The sequence below is a fragment of the Anser anser genome (assembly GCF_964211835.1).
Source record: "Anser anser genome assembly, chromosome: 7".
Taxonomy (NCBI): domain Eukaryota; kingdom Metazoa; phylum Chordata; class Aves; order Anseriformes; family Anatidae; genus Anser; species Anser anser.
The window spans coordinates 3,776,347-3,791,819 of NC_139727.1; the positions used below are offsets into that span (position 1 = coordinate 3,776,347).

Consider the following 15,473-nt stretch of genomic DNA (forward strand, 5'->3'; position numbering starts at 1 on the left):
TTTCTCTGAAGACACCATCAGATTTCCCTGCTGTCCAAAGACAGTTTTTATGGCAAACCTTAATACCCATAACACAAACAGCATCATTCTAAAAGGTTGAAAGCATAGTCTTAGGCCATTTTCTCCAGCATCATAAAATCGTTATCACTGCAATACGCTAGTTGCCAATGTCAGACAAGTTAAGGACTTGGAATGGGAACTGAATTTTTTATTGGGGGGGCCTCTCCATGATGTTACAGTATGTCATCATGGACAAGGAAAACTTTTTGGCCAGCAATGTAACTGTCTGGCATCCACATAAAGAAAAAGCCACAAGGTTTCACAGTTTTTCGTCTAATACTGAGAAACTGCACTGACCTAAAAAGCAAAGAATGTTATCAGTTTACAGTAGAAATTACAAGCAACTTTACTACAGTTCTGTCCTATTGCACTCCCTACACACATTTCCTTCATTCTCTGGTTACCTCTATGAACTGGCTACAGAAGTAGACTACATTTTAAAAGCTAGTCAAGGCCCCTGTCATTTTTCACGTCATATCTTATCACAAATGTTAAAAAAAAAAGTTAAGGCAATCCAGTCTGCACCACCTGCATAGCATGACCCTAGAATTTTAGGTGATGTTTTTCTTGCTAAAGTGTATCAGCCACAACTCTAAATCTCACACCTCTGGAGTGATAGTACCTCAAACTCTTCCTTCGATTTCCCAAAACATTGCTCAACTGCTCTGCTTAAAGCATTCCTTCCCCCTCCCTTATTATCTAGTTCAAACTTTTCCTTCCTTAGCCTTAAGCTATTGCTCTTTCTCCTACCATCTGAGACTAAGCAATTCCCTCTCTTCATTTATCTTACTACCTTGATGATATTAATAGACTATGAGCCAGTCACCTTTACTCACTCTAAAAATTGAGTTCACTCTGCTTTTTGCTGCCCTCCTTTGTGTTCTCTCTAGTTTTGTTTTTTTTTAAAGCCTCCACAAGCATGAGACCTAACTGACAAAGTATTAAAGGTGAGCAGGCCTACATATAGGAGAATATCATTAAAAAACACCTTGCTTTACTATATGTAAGCTATAATGTAAAATGTATTACTATATGTAACTATAATGTAAAAGTGTGAATTCCTACTTCGATGAGTCATGTTGATCCATGTACAAGATGTCCTTTAGATATAAGAGAAATCCCAAATCCCATACAGCTGCCTTCATCTTACCCCTCTGCAACTTTTTAAACAAACTACTGAAACCAAATACCATTAAACATTAATAGGAATTAATTGATCCACTGGGACTGGATAGCTTAAATAAACTTGTGCCTTAAATAAAATTGTGCAAAAAATAACCCTCATAAATGGGAAAACTTGAGGGTATGACTAACAGTTAAATGAATGAAGAAAAGGATATCCCAGAATAATACCACATGATGAGTAAAGCTTTTCTACTATGTATTTTGTCCTGGGAAGTTTATATACAACTAGAAATTTATAAAGCCGCTGAAGATATGTGGGCTTTTTTCCCCTCAAATTATGGGAGGATTATTTTTTTTTACATTTATTTTCTGATCTGTTCTGTCTTGGCTCTTCATATGAATTATATCATTGCGTTCAAATCAGCAGTTTATTATGAAAAATCAGTTGAGACGACCCTCCTCTCCATGTTCGGATAATTAAGGTATCCTAAATACCTAACTGCTAAATCAACTACATCATCGCTTCTTTTAAGTCTCTAAAGGACGTTCAACAAAATCAGTTGATCGAGCTGAAATGGTTCTTTAACATCAACATAGTCTTTTTCATCTATCTGGAGAAACTAAGTGTGAACTACCAAATCAAATGGAAAATTTAGTTATAGATTGTTTCACCCAATTCGAAACAACTAATACATGGGGTCATGAACAATTGGTTATTTCTTCTTAAATATACTTAAGAATACATACCGGATTTCTAATACTTGTAGCTGACTCAATGGTATAACACTCATTTGTATTTAACATATTTTGTATTTAAAAAAAAAAATCAGTCTGAACCTGTATGAGAAACTGAAAAGTTTAGCATGCTGTGTTGGTATTACAGGATTTTGAAAGCAAATTATTTTGAAATAATAAAACAACTAGCCTCACTGCAAGCAAAACCCAGAGATTTTTCAAATAGCATATAAGCTATGCTCTACAAATATTTATCAACTTGTCAGACAAGAGAGGAAGAAACAAGCATTCATTAAACTAGCTTTATGTGCAACATTTCAGCAAGTAATTCAAGGTTAGTAAGTCCAGATTAATAAATCAAAGCAAGTTAATTGCATTCAGATATTGTTTACATTTCACACATACTGCATGTTAACATGTACATGCTCTTATGTGCTTTAATCTGCTTAATGCAACCTTGTATAGTTAATCAGCAGTAGTTCTATGTCTGGAATTCCCTCAAATGAGGATCACACAGCAATTAATTAGTATGAATTTTGAGTAAAAAAATGGAATGATATGAAACTGTAGACCGTCAACAAAATCACTTTGCCAGACTAGTAAAAAAAATTAAACTAAAATTTAACAATATGAAATGATTCTCAGATTTGGTAATTAAAATGCAGCTTCATATATACCCACTTTTCTCAGGTATGTTTAATTATTTTCATTAACAACATATACACCCATAAAGCCTACGATTCATTGGTGAATCACCTGGGACTGGGCCATCCTAAAATCAAGATAACCATCCTGCAATAAAGCTAGTTTAAGTTAGTTTACAAATATACTTATGAGCAAGAAGATTAACAGTCTATTTAGTGTTCATTCACCCAAGCGTGAATAAAAAAAAATTGTTTATGCCATTAAGGAAGTTTAGATTTCTTCAGCTGAACTCATCCATTTGTATATGCTTCCAAAAATATACTACAGAACATATTCTGCAGTGTTCTGAAGTGACTGCATAACTGGTCTTAGCTGATATTTTTCCATCAAATAGCCTTTTTTTTCCCCCCTTTATTTTGAAGGGGGCTTTGTTTTAAAGTATTAAAATTCCTTGATTGAAGAATGATGCAGATAGAAAATAATTTCAGTGGTAGTGCAGTAGGATTTAATTAAAAAAATCCATCTAATGTACTTCTCCTAAAACATTTCCTAAACTTTAAAAACGTAATTCCATTGGTGAAAGTAATTGTAGAACTGGTATGGAAGGAGCATTACAGACATGTCTAATTAGGCTTGAAAAGGTTCTGAACTACGCAGTGATAGAATGCTAGTGGCAGCAAACACAGAAGGCTAAAGTCTTTCTTTTGCTTTTTGCCACCCATAGTGCTAATCAGCAAACAGCACAGTGGAAGGCAATTCCAAAACACATCTACTGCAAGTGAGGGATTTGTAAAAACATAAGCACATTTTGTCTTTGCCCCAGCTGATATAAACACTAACCTGACTATTACACCGTTTGCCCAGTGACTATTTATACATATAGCAGTGGTATGTAATATGTTTCTGCATAGTTTAATTTACAGCGGCATGAAAATTATTAAAAGGCCTATAAAGAATATCGCCTACACTCTACATCAGTCTTCCCTTCTCAAAAGCTTCAGCAGCAGACCAGTGCTAAGGACCCTCTCTGCCCAGGAATCCATCCACTAAATGAAAGTAATGGGTCTGTCTGAATCGTCTAAGTGTTCTCCAAAAAGATGGAGATATCTCAGTGGAGAGATGTAATGCATAAATGTTCTTGTAACTCATCTTTTTTTTTTTTAACCCATCTATTTCTCCTTCATCTCCAATCCACCCAACCCCTCTTTTTTCCCTCCTTCTCTTCTCCCCACTTCTCCACCTTGATCCCCTCCCACAAAAGATACACAGATACTCCCTTTCATTCTTCACTTCAGTGCATAGTTCGGGTTACTCAGTCATGAAAAAAGGTGGAGTTCATTCCCACTGCGAAAAATATGTAAATGCATGAAGTGACATGAAATACAGAACATGCATGACTGCCAATTATTGGGAACACTCTCTAAAGTTCATACTTCTTTCCCCAACCATCACTGTCAGCAATGTTAAGAAACAGAAAACGTCAGTAGGACTGTTCCTTCCCTCTTCCCAAAGACCATGTGTTTTTGGAACTTTGGGGTTTGGGGTGCTGCAGCCTTTGTTTAGGAAAGACCAGGCACATACCTCACACTTCTGTAGCTCACTTCTTTAAAGCACGCTTCACTTGAATTGAATGACTGGTAAATCCCTCTAGCACATGCTCCACTTGAACAAATCAGATGTTCAGCAGATCTGAGCATGATTTCCATAAACAGTGTGCACACACTGCTGCCTTCAAGAGAAAGAACTGCGCTAGGTAGCTCCTTTTCCACATACAGAAAAAACTGTATTTACACACATTTGCTGCTGCTATAACACCAAATCACTGTTTGTTTAGTTTTGCTCTTCCTCCCCACCCCACAATCCAGGTCTAAATATGAATTACAACACATTGAGAAATCAAATACCAGGATTATATATATATATTTTTTTGGAGAATGGGAATTAACTTTAAAATGTATATTCTCATTTAACTTAAATTCTATCCACTAACCTACTCTGCAGCCAGCGACAGTTACTTTAGAAAGAAAACCACAGTTATGTTGCATCAAAGTTTACAAGCTTTAAGAGACTGTTCCAAAATAGCTGCTGAATTACTAGTGGAAGCTTCCTCCTCACCCTTCTTATGGGCAACAGTGATTTTTAATGAGCTATTTAACTAATACATAATTGATTTCCTAGGGTTCAAACAGCCAATAAGTATCACTCAGGAAAGTGAAAAGCTACCAGTTAGTCAAATTGCAATTAACTTACTAATGCCCCTAGGACTTGCAGGCATGAGCTACAGATGAAGTGATGTTATTTGTTCAGGTTCACGTTTTCCCCCAGGTTAAATGTATTGCTGAATCTACTTCAGTTTGTTTCTATTCTGATATATTAGCATACCACTCGATATGGAAATATTTCAGAGGTTATGTTCCAGTTTGTCCATTTCAGGCCTCTAGTTCAGTTAATTTCATAGTAAGCAATTAATATACACAGGAGATTTACAAATCAATTTTGAAACCTGGTAGCTAGAACTACTGATATTATTTCATGATATTAAACTGGCTAACACGTTCTGTGAAAAAGTCAAAATTAGTTTTTTTTGTTTGTTTGTTTTTAAGGAATAATGGGATGTAAGAACAGTTTGTGTCTTGCCCCCAAGCTAGTGGGGAGCAGCTATGTAAAGAGAAATGCACCACATAACCCCAAATGTAACACACAATTGAACACTATGTACTCAGATGAAATTGTAACCATAACGGACATCACAGCTATTATTTAGAAATAAGAAACTGAGAAGTGACATTCAGTAAAATGAATGAAACTCAACCTCAGACTAAACAGCAAGAACATGAAACTCCATCAAGTATTAAGGTGCAAATCATGAAATTAACTGGAAAAGATTAAAAGACTCACTTAGAACATCACTGAGAACAGATGAGCAAAACCATGCACTAGAGGGCAGTCTAGACCTTGCACTGGCTGACTGGGATAGGACAGTCTGCAGTCCCAGTTTTTATGTAACAGTACAAGTTTTAATCACTTGTAACCACCACAGCTGAAAGCATTTGCAAGAGTATGACTTCAACTCTTATTACAATGAGATTTCTCACTACACCAATAATTTCTAATGACCCTTCTGTACAAGATTAAGAATCCTATGTGCATTCATTTTGCACAGATTCTATACTGTCATCCCCCCCACACTCCTCCCAAGAAGTCTCAAAACACATTTCAAAGGACAGTTAATTACTGCCTGTTATGAGGGGACAGTAAGCACAGTAGTGTGAAACATCAAATTCAGAACAAAATTACATCTTCATGACGTCCTTCAATCTAGCTAAGCACTGATTACATACATTTTGTAAATGAAGTATAATAAACAACTCAGTGTATAAGAAAATCAATTGGCAATTTCAGGCCAACTGATCAGTAAAGGCAAATAGCAAAGAAAGCTCATAAACAGACAGGTGAATAGAACTATTTTCATAGATTTATTTGAAAAATACTTACAAAAGCAAGTATGTTTGACACTAAAATAGTTAAAACTTATTCCGTGTTTACAATGGTGTAATTAAGCGTGCAGCATTAACAGTCTTTTCTGTTTGAAGCATTGTTAGTTTGCCTTAAGGAAGTGGGGAAAATTCTGGTTTACCAATGAACAATGTTTCCCTACCACTCCCTCAGCAGCAACTACAGCTGTGATCTCTGTCTGAGATCTCAGCACACTGAAAATTGGGTTTGGTTTGCGAACTGCCAGCCTACCAAGTATAGATTTACTAGAACCTGGAAGGTTGGTTAGTTTTTGTTTCTTTTCCACTATGAAGGAACAAGGTGAGGAAGGAGAGGAAAACAAAAGGATTAGCTTTGTACACAAAGAATTTACCAAAGCTACATTTCATGAAAAAGTCCTTAAAAATGTCTTCTCATTAATGGCCATCTTCCTTCAAAACATGCACATACTTCTGAACTTACCCATAAACCAGTGCCCCTGACATTTACCATTCCTACAGCACTTTTTGCTAGGAGAGGCCAGGACTATAATAGCTAAGATTCCCCATCCAGACAGCAGTTCAGTAGTGTCAGAAAAGAAATACAGTGCAATTAGTTTCCACATATTGTACAGCTACATTTTAAGACAAAACTGGCAGATACTGATTGAAAGAGTTTGCTGTCTCCACATAATCCACACTATAGCAACAGCTATAGACTGTTCAGAGTGACTTATCAGGGTGCACAGAGTAGATAAGACCTCACCAGCCATTATTGTGCATGGTGCCAGTAGCTGTTGCTGCTCGAGCCAGCATATTTCTGTGCGTCTCCGAAGCAGAAGAAAAAGTCCCATCTTTCACATGCACTGGCAGCATTCGTCTTCTGCCCGGCTGAGGGGTGTAGCTGTTTTGTCGCCAGTCTTCATCTGGGGGCATATCAACTCTCCTCGGACCCGGGGCCTTAACACAGGAAGGGGGCACAGGACAGCCTTGAGGGGCACTGGGGTCCCATGAAGGCTCATGTGGCATTCTTAAAGTGCTGTAGTCTGTGCTGGCTGGCAGCCTGCAACCGATGGCATAAGACTCATGCATTTGATGTTGTGAAGGCTGCTGGAAGAAGCCTTCCTGTAAACTCTTGCCTGGCTGGCCAGCATGTTTCCCCCAGAGCGTCGTTCGTTTATCTGGTAACGTGGCTGTTTGTCTGGCAGGGTAGCTCATGTTCAGCCAACGGCCAGAGACATTTGATGCTCCACCTCCTAAAGGCAAATTAACAAGAGGCTTTTGCCCCTGGGAGAGGGTGCCTCTGGGTGCACAAGGGAGACTCCCATAGCTCAGTGCCACACCTGGGTACTCTTCACCTTGGAAAGCTTCACCCCTGTCAGGCACAACCAAAAGTTTCTGGATGATGTTCTTCTGATCTCCTGGGGAAAGATAATAAACACAACACACAAAGGTTGCTCAGTTACATTTTGTGTATTGTTGCTTCCTCACAGAACTTTCAGCTGTGGCCAACATGCAGCAGCAGAAGATAAACTAAACCAGTAATACATCCAGTTACTGGTTGACATGGAATTCTGAATAAAAGCTAACTGCACCCTTTCTAAGTATTCACTTTCCTTTCTGCATTTCCTCCTTATTTTACTTCAGTTACTGTCAGACACTTCACAAGGCAAAAGATTTCTTTAATAGCCATCTCTCATGTCATCAAGGAGAAGCCCATCAAAGTATTTCAATGCTGGTAGATTAAATTGGTTCTGATGTCTTTCACAGGGAAATTAATTCATATGGAAAAAAAATGCAAGAGTTAGTTATTTCTATTAGCACAATTACATGTGTAATTTGCTGGAACTAACAGCTTGTGGAAGTACTCTAATACATGACAAAAAAGTGGTGGGGTTTACTGCTATTTTAGTGCTAAAGAAAATACCTCACAAAAATGTGAATATGATTTCATGTTAAAAGTAACTATAACGTTTCCATGAAGATAATTCACTTTTGTTATGTTCAGTGATTCTGTGCTAAGTGGACAATGCCAAAGGGCAGAGAAGGAAAAAAAGAATGTGTTTCATCCTTCCAAATTTCTGGAGGAATTCAGGCTGATGGTGAAATATCATTAGGAAAGACAAGACCTGCATAGTCATATTTCAGCAACATTTCTCATCATGAAGGAGGATGAAAAGTCCTGTGATTACCTGACAGTTTACGTGCCTTGCCCACCATGCTGGGCATCAGTACATCATGGGGTAGGTGCTGCACCTGGTTTGGGGTGTGCTGGGGATCAAAGGGAAACACAGGAGGATCGTGGGGGAAAGGAAGGGAAGTGGAGCTGGAAGAATGGTGGCTGGTTTCCATTGGCATTTTCCTCATATTTGGTGCTTCCTTTTATCAAATGAGAAAGGAGAAGAAAAAACAAAATGATGAGTAAACACAGAGTTGGGCTGAATCAAGCAACAATGGTGCTGACCCAAGGAAAGGGATGAATTACTGGGAAAAAGATGACATGCATTTGTACGTGAAAAAGAAATACAAATAAAAACTGCATCAATCCGGTAAGGCTTTTACTGCAGTGGTGAGCTATTTAAGAGGATTGTTCGACTTGAATATACCTGGAGATATACATCAAAGAAACTTGGTATATACCAAGATTGAAATATACCAAGGAGAAAAAGAACATATAAATTTATCATGAAGGTTTGGTTCACAAATTGAAACCACAGATCAACAAAAGGTCAGAGTTAGAAATACCATACTACACAAGCCATGAAATCAAATAGGGGTATTTCTGATCCTTCTTATTTTCTAGCAGGCTTTACTGAGAGCTCTGATTGAAGACTGAAGAGATTTACCTGGTGCAGTTGAAGGATTTACCAGTACTGTACCAGTACACTCTGTTAGAAGCTACTCACCCCAGAGCAGTGCTGGCTAAATAGAATGCATACCCTCTCCCCCATCATTGCATAACTGAACATGGTAACAAACCATCACTGACTTGAGCCCAGTGATTAACATGAACAGTGGTGACAGACAGCCATCCTATTGGTTGCTTCTGTTGTGGGGACAAAAATCTTCAGCAGAGGGAGGGGTAGACAACTAGAGGTTTTTGACTGCTTCTGCCAGCACCTCCAGGTATGCATTAAAGACCTCAGTAAAGTATGCTGAGGAGCAAACATTCAGAAGTTTACATACATATTCTTAACTTACTGTACGCAGCAGAAAGTTACAATCACATCAGCCAGTCTACACGACTGATTTCGCAACTAAGACTCTTCTACACTTATTTTGCAGTTGGTTTCCAATAAAAATTTAAGTGTATTTAACAAAAAATAGATCCAAGCTAAACCTTCACATTATAGCTGGTTATGCTACTTTATACTGGTTTATACTACTTCAGCAGAGATAAAGGAGAAGAAAAAACAACCCCACCTATTCTTAGTTACTTCCTGTATGTAACTGGCTGCATGTTATATACCAATTCTAGAATCATCTACCCTTTACGCTTACCTTTTCTTGCTAAAATGCCACTTGCTGAATATACACACAGGAGAGCAAAAACTTTCATATGGCTAGTGCAATCTTTTTTTTTTTTTTCAAGATCAAAGCTGTATTAGAAGTGTTATTGAAAAATAACTAAGTCAAATGAAAAGATTATACTGGATGTCCTTTTATACGGGGCAAGGAATATTAGCTCACATGGTTACCAGCCACAGCAGGTATTACTCTGCAATGACTCCTGAAGAAAATGCCTTCGTTATTTAAATAAAAGCTCATTCTTCTACTAGAAAGAGAACAAAATTCACAGAGACAAACTTTCATCTTGGCTTATTGTTCAAGTTGCCAGCCATCTTGTTCATTAACTACTAAATGTGGACAGGAAACAGCAACTCTACATGCAGATAATGGCTCTTCGGAAAGCTACACATCATTCTACTTACAAAACTGCGAGAAGAGACCAAGGTCTCTTCTCTGTTCGAGACAACTGTCCCACTGAGACTGCGAGCAATGCGACGGAAGTTCTCTGCACTGTACATTTCTTCCTCTTCTGGTTCCCTGCTATGTTCTCTGGTATACGTGACCTGCAGACAATATCACACAGTTCAGAAAAGGCTTTCTGTAACATCAATTTTGTATAGTAACTATAGGGAATTGATCAATACACATCTAACAGACTGCTTATACTTTAATGAAATTCCATGACCTTTCCTCTTTTGAAATCCTTCATTCAAGTCTTGAGAACTTAAAGCAAATGGGTTTTTCTTGATCTGATTATCAAAAATATTATCCCTTATAGCCATTTCTTTCTATAGCAAAATACAATAAAGTACTACAGTCTTCTCATAACTAAAAAACACCAGGATTATTTGATGAGTGCTGGAAGCTTACTGATCTTATGTTAGCAATGATTATTTTCTTTTTCTTTTTACTTGTTCTATATAAGCAAGACCATTTAATGAGTATGGAAGTATTATAGAAAGTATGATTTCCCCACAAAATACTTGTATGAATACATATTCATGTACACTGATATGCAACTGCCAGTTATTTAAACAGGTTCTCCTCAGAAAAAAAGAAAAAAGCATCTTCTTCCCCTCTGAGGTGATGATCTACCAACTGCAGCAAATATAACATTAAACCCTTGTCTTTCAAAAACAAGCAGTGACACAGTCAAAACTGGAAAAAAAAATCTGTGCCCCTGTAAGTGGTAATATCCAGAAGCAGTTATCCTAAGTTGGAACACAAAGCCAAAATGTTCAAAGACTAGATCTTCAAGTTTTCAGGGGGTATGTGATCTCAGAGTCAGAATTTGGATAACATGATTGCATGCAAGCTCCACATAGCATGAATTGCTCATGTTTTCATTAATTAATTCTGAGCTAGACTGCACTTAAAATTCTCTTTAATATTAGTATCAATGATCCCACTACCTTTCTTTTTAAAAATATATTCCACTTCTCCCAACTGTAACTTTTTTCACTCGCACAAAGTGCTTCCTTCCCTTCCCTAAGTACATCTTAGTAAACGTCATCACCTTGGAGACAGAAGAGACAGTGGATCCATACAGATTGCGCTCGATCTCTGCTGTTGGGGTTTTCGAGAGACCCATGCCAGCTGTAGTATGCAGCTTCCTCACATTCAGGTTTGCAGAGACTGGGAAAGAAAACAGTATAATTAATCTCAGGGCTTAATTGTACATTACGTCACATTTCTGTCTATCTTGGCAGAAGATAGGCTAAATACACAGAATGAGAAGTAATCACAAATTCCTGGAAGATCAATACATAAGCTAACTCCCAACAGTGTCAAAGGGAGAGTCCAAGACACTCACTCGTGTTTCACTTGCCCCTTTACAGGGTTTCTAGGGAACAGGGAATTGAACTATTTAACAGAGTTAAGATTTAGCTGCACACCAGTACTTGGTTGATACAGAGGCAAGATGGTTTAGGGGGGCTAAAGAAGTTCCAACTAAATATGAGAAAACACTTCTCTACTGTGAGGGTGACAGAGTGACACAGCACTGGAACAGGTTGCCCGAAGAGGCTGGGGAGTCTCCTTCTCTGGAGATATTCAAAACCTGCCTGGATGCCATCCTGCGCAACATGCTCTACGTGATCCTGCTTGGCAGGAGGGTTGGACTAAATGATCTCCAGAGAGATCTCTTCCCACCTCAACCTTTCTGTGGTTCTGTCAATGGACAGAAAATCAGCCACCAAGCCAGTTACTTGAAGTTACCTGGGATAAACAAGACTGATCACCTTTAAGATCCCCACATGTCCATCTGTTTGTGGCCACCCAATGCTACAGTTCACCAGCCATTCATTCTTCTGGCTAAGCAGCTGAAAGTGCTATTTTTAACAAAGATCACTACAGTTACTTTATTTTAGTGTGCCGCCAACCAGATATAATCCTAAAATTTCCTCAAGAAATATGCAGGTAGATCAATGGCCTAATAAAAATGGTCACAGGGAATCTAGCTATGAAGGAAGAAAAGTGAGGTGGCTGGTAACAACACCCTTTCTGCATTGGGGAGGCACTTGGAGGATTAGGTCTTTGGGCTTTTACTCTCTATTATAAAGATCCAGTAAAGCTTCAGCGGCATTTTCACCATGAATTTGGATGCAGAAGTCTGACAAAAACAGTTGATAAGGTACAGAAAGCTTAAACTGTATTTCCAAATGAAGAAGTAATCCAAGTTAAGAGAGAGAGAGATGTGCTAGATCTACTCAGGTGATTTTCACTTAGTTCATTACATAGATATTTTGTTTTTAAACAGAATTTGCAGAGCTTAGGAAGAAGCATTTGAAAGTCACAGCAAATAAGAAGCAAAGATCTCAAACACAAACTTTAAAAAGATATCTGTATCTCATCCCTCATGATGTGGTGGGAAAACAGGCAAGAAAAGTGTTAGCATAAGAAACAGGGCATGACAGAACTCTGGGGCTCCGGTTAACATTAAAGCAAGCGGGCTCTATCCTGCTAGGTTTCCATAAAGAAGTTCCCAAATGAGTGTGCTAAAAAGGAATACATAAGACCTTCTGATCCAAGCCCATGCAAGAGAGTATCTGTGAGGGGAGATCTTGCCTAATTCTGAAGAAAGAAAAAAAAAAAGGAAATGGCTTACTTAGGATCAGGTCTGCCAGGAAAGCGTAAGATGAGAATTTCATGGAATATTTGAGCTATTGTATAAAAACCTGTTCAAGAGCTTACTAGGGTATTCACTCTGGTCACAGCCTGGCTTGACTTACAAGGAAAAACAGAGGTTCCTACCCCCACAGTTGCAGGGCATGGGGAAACCTGTCTTGTGTATATATTGCTATGTATTTTATTTATACACACATGCACATACTTTGGTATCCATCAAGTTTTGGGCTGCTTTGCATTTGATCAGAAAATTCGTAGCTCTAATACAAAGACATGGATCAAAAAGAAGTTTGTTTCATTTGTGCTAGGCAGAGAATCAATGTTGTCCTATCCCAGCAGGAGATTAGAACAGCTTTAGTGGAAGTGGGGTGCTATCATCGCACTCAAACAGGTATCTCCAGCAATGTCAGAGCTGTTCTCACCAACCGCACCAGAATCTCTTAGTTTACTTTTGGTACCAAATAATCTACAAGTTCTCAGGGATCTTAGCACAGACCTTGTACCCTCAGTGCCACTTTCACAAGTACTTTTCCAGAACTTAATGCATATGTTCCTTAGCCAAAAAAAAAAGTTCAACTCTCACAGACCTAGTAACACTTTTAAAAGTTATTCCCCTCAACCACATACAGACTAAACTCTCAAACACAATACAATTACAGTTAAAATTCACAAGTTTGGAGAACATTCATTCCAGGCATAGGAACAGTTTAATGAGTTGCAGAGGTGATGCAGAACTTTCAAACAGCAAAACTGAGTAGCCTGACCTAAACAGCTGTCTCCCTACTTGAAAAAAGGATCAGTTATTTCCAGATAACAAGATATTAACAGATATTGCTGTTTGCCAAGCTCAACAGCTACTGCAGCCTCCCCAGACAGTACGATCACAGTGCTTCTCTACCTCTACGGTTAGAATGGTTTTAAAATCCTCAATCTGAATCTTTCTGCATCTTTGCACAAATTAATGCCCATTTAATAATTAATTAAACTGACTGGAAAATACACCTTCACCTATAATGAAATACATAGGCAGGTCAACCAAGAAAAACAACTGCAGTATTCTTACCTGATTGGTCAAATGGATACCTAGCACTGTCCTGTCTTCCCAAGAAAGGCCTAGTGGCCTGAGATGCCTGCAGACTAGTCTGATAGAGGGATTCCAGTTCTGAGAGCTCCTGTTCTGTGTCTTGATTCCACTGTGGATGCAGATGTACTGGGATCCTGCTCAAGTCATCTCCAACTGCTCTCTGATCAGAAAGGGATGGACTTCTCCCAGGTACAGGAAGCCATTCAGTATTCTTATTATCCTTCTGAGAACTGTAATACCTAGTAACATTATCCACCCAACGGTCCACAGGCATAGAGGCAACCATGCTACTAGTAGCTCCATCATCCACCTGTTTCATTCCTCCATCATGACAGTGCCTTTCCAGGTAGGATGCAGGGTCTGCTATATTCTGTCCACCTCTTCTACACAGCTCTTCACTGTGAGCACAAACACTCTTAGAAGCAACATGCTGGGCACTAAAACCCTCCAAAGAAACTACCCCATCCCTAATATCCACAGTTGAATATAATTTTTCAGAAGACTGGTTTTTGTTCTCTTGGTTTTGATGGATTAGCTGTCTGTAACCAGAGGGTGAAGGGTTGATGAAAGATTTTTGTATTAACTTTGGAGACTTCTTATCCTGACATACTGCAGCAATCCAGCCTTTTTCATGAGTACCTTTTCTCTGGGAGACTGCATGCATTCTCTGAAACTGCTCTGCCAAGGAGCGAACATGTCCCTTTGTACTAAAACCCTCATATGTGCAATTTCCTGCTGTGCCATGTTCATCCTGTGAGGGTAATAAAATCTCATGGCTGTTTGCTCTGGAGTACTTATTTGTTTTCTGCAAAGGATCCAGGGAGCATTGCTGTGAAGGGGATGAAGTTGCAGGGGTCATTGCATGATAGCCCCCTAAATGATCAATTCTGGGTCGCACTGAAGAGCTTGCAAGTTTGGAACAAGGACTGCGCTGGTTGTCCTTTTCAGGAGATGCTGCTTGTGGTGGATGTGGACAGTGCAACAGTGTAGGCAAAGACCCAGAGTTTACTGTGTTAGCCTTGGATTTGTACTGAGGTGTGAGAATGGGTGTTATGCTATGAACCTCTTCTAACTTGCTGCTACTGCAGCATTCCCTATAGTCTTTTGGCCCTGCGGCTGTAGTGTCAATAAATTCCACACTATAGTGGGCATCATTCTCAGTTCTTGCAGGGCTCTCTGCCAACCCTTGCCTATAGGGAAAAGAGGGAACTTGGTCATGAAAATCAGCAGAAGCAGACTGGAAGTTTGGAGAGATCCTGTTGGATGGACTGCTTTCAGTAGGGGACAGGGAGGAAGACTCTGGATATAATGATGAGTGCAATTCATGGCAGGAAGCAGGTGGGTGGAAGAAAGAACTGGACCCAAATTCCACTTCTTTGTTGGGTTCCAGTGGTACCTCCTGGCTCAGCAGTACTTGGAGCGGGCCAGTCTGTTCACTAAAACACACAGAAGGGTAAATGATTAGCAGTAGTCATTGCTTACATTTATCCCTAGGGTGCAGAACTTACCCTATGCTACATACTCCTCAAAACACATTTTTTTTTTGCTAACTGAATTCTGATGAAGACTTTGTATTAAAATTCAGTAGATACATACATGCTAGTCCTTTGCTTCTAAGTCTGATTTCCTACTATAACTGAACTGCTGAATCCATTTTGTATTTTGAATATTACTTTACTACAGTTATGTTTTATAGAAACTTTCACAGTATTCTT

The 15,473-nt window shown here is 38.9% G+C and overlaps 1 protein-coding gene across 8 annotated transcripts in view; it reads right to left on the reverse strand.

The window, feature by feature from the left end:
• Positions 1-6,024: 6,024 nt before the first annotated feature.
• Positions 6,025-15,473, reverse strand: part of USP54 (ubiquitin specific peptidase 54) — a 101,120-nt gene continuing 91,671 nt past the window's right edge. For all 8 annotated transcript variants that reach the window (XR_014587111.1, XM_083845129.1, XM_083845134.1 and 5 more), the window contains 5 exons: positions 13,738-15,194; positions 11,065-11,183; positions 9,971-10,111; positions 8,231-8,417; positions 6,025-7,459 (listed from right to left, as the gene is read on the reverse strand). Coding sequence is in view for 7 of the 8 variants with exons in the window: in XM_083845129.1 (XP_083701255.1) it covers positions 6,801-7,459; positions 8,231-8,417; positions 9,971-10,111; positions 11,065-11,183; positions 13,738-15,194 (2,563 nt within the window). In the remaining variant the exon portion in view is untranslated. The remainder of the gene's footprint in view (positions 7,460-8,230; positions 8,418-9,970; positions 10,112-11,064; positions 11,184-13,737; positions 15,195-15,473) is intronic.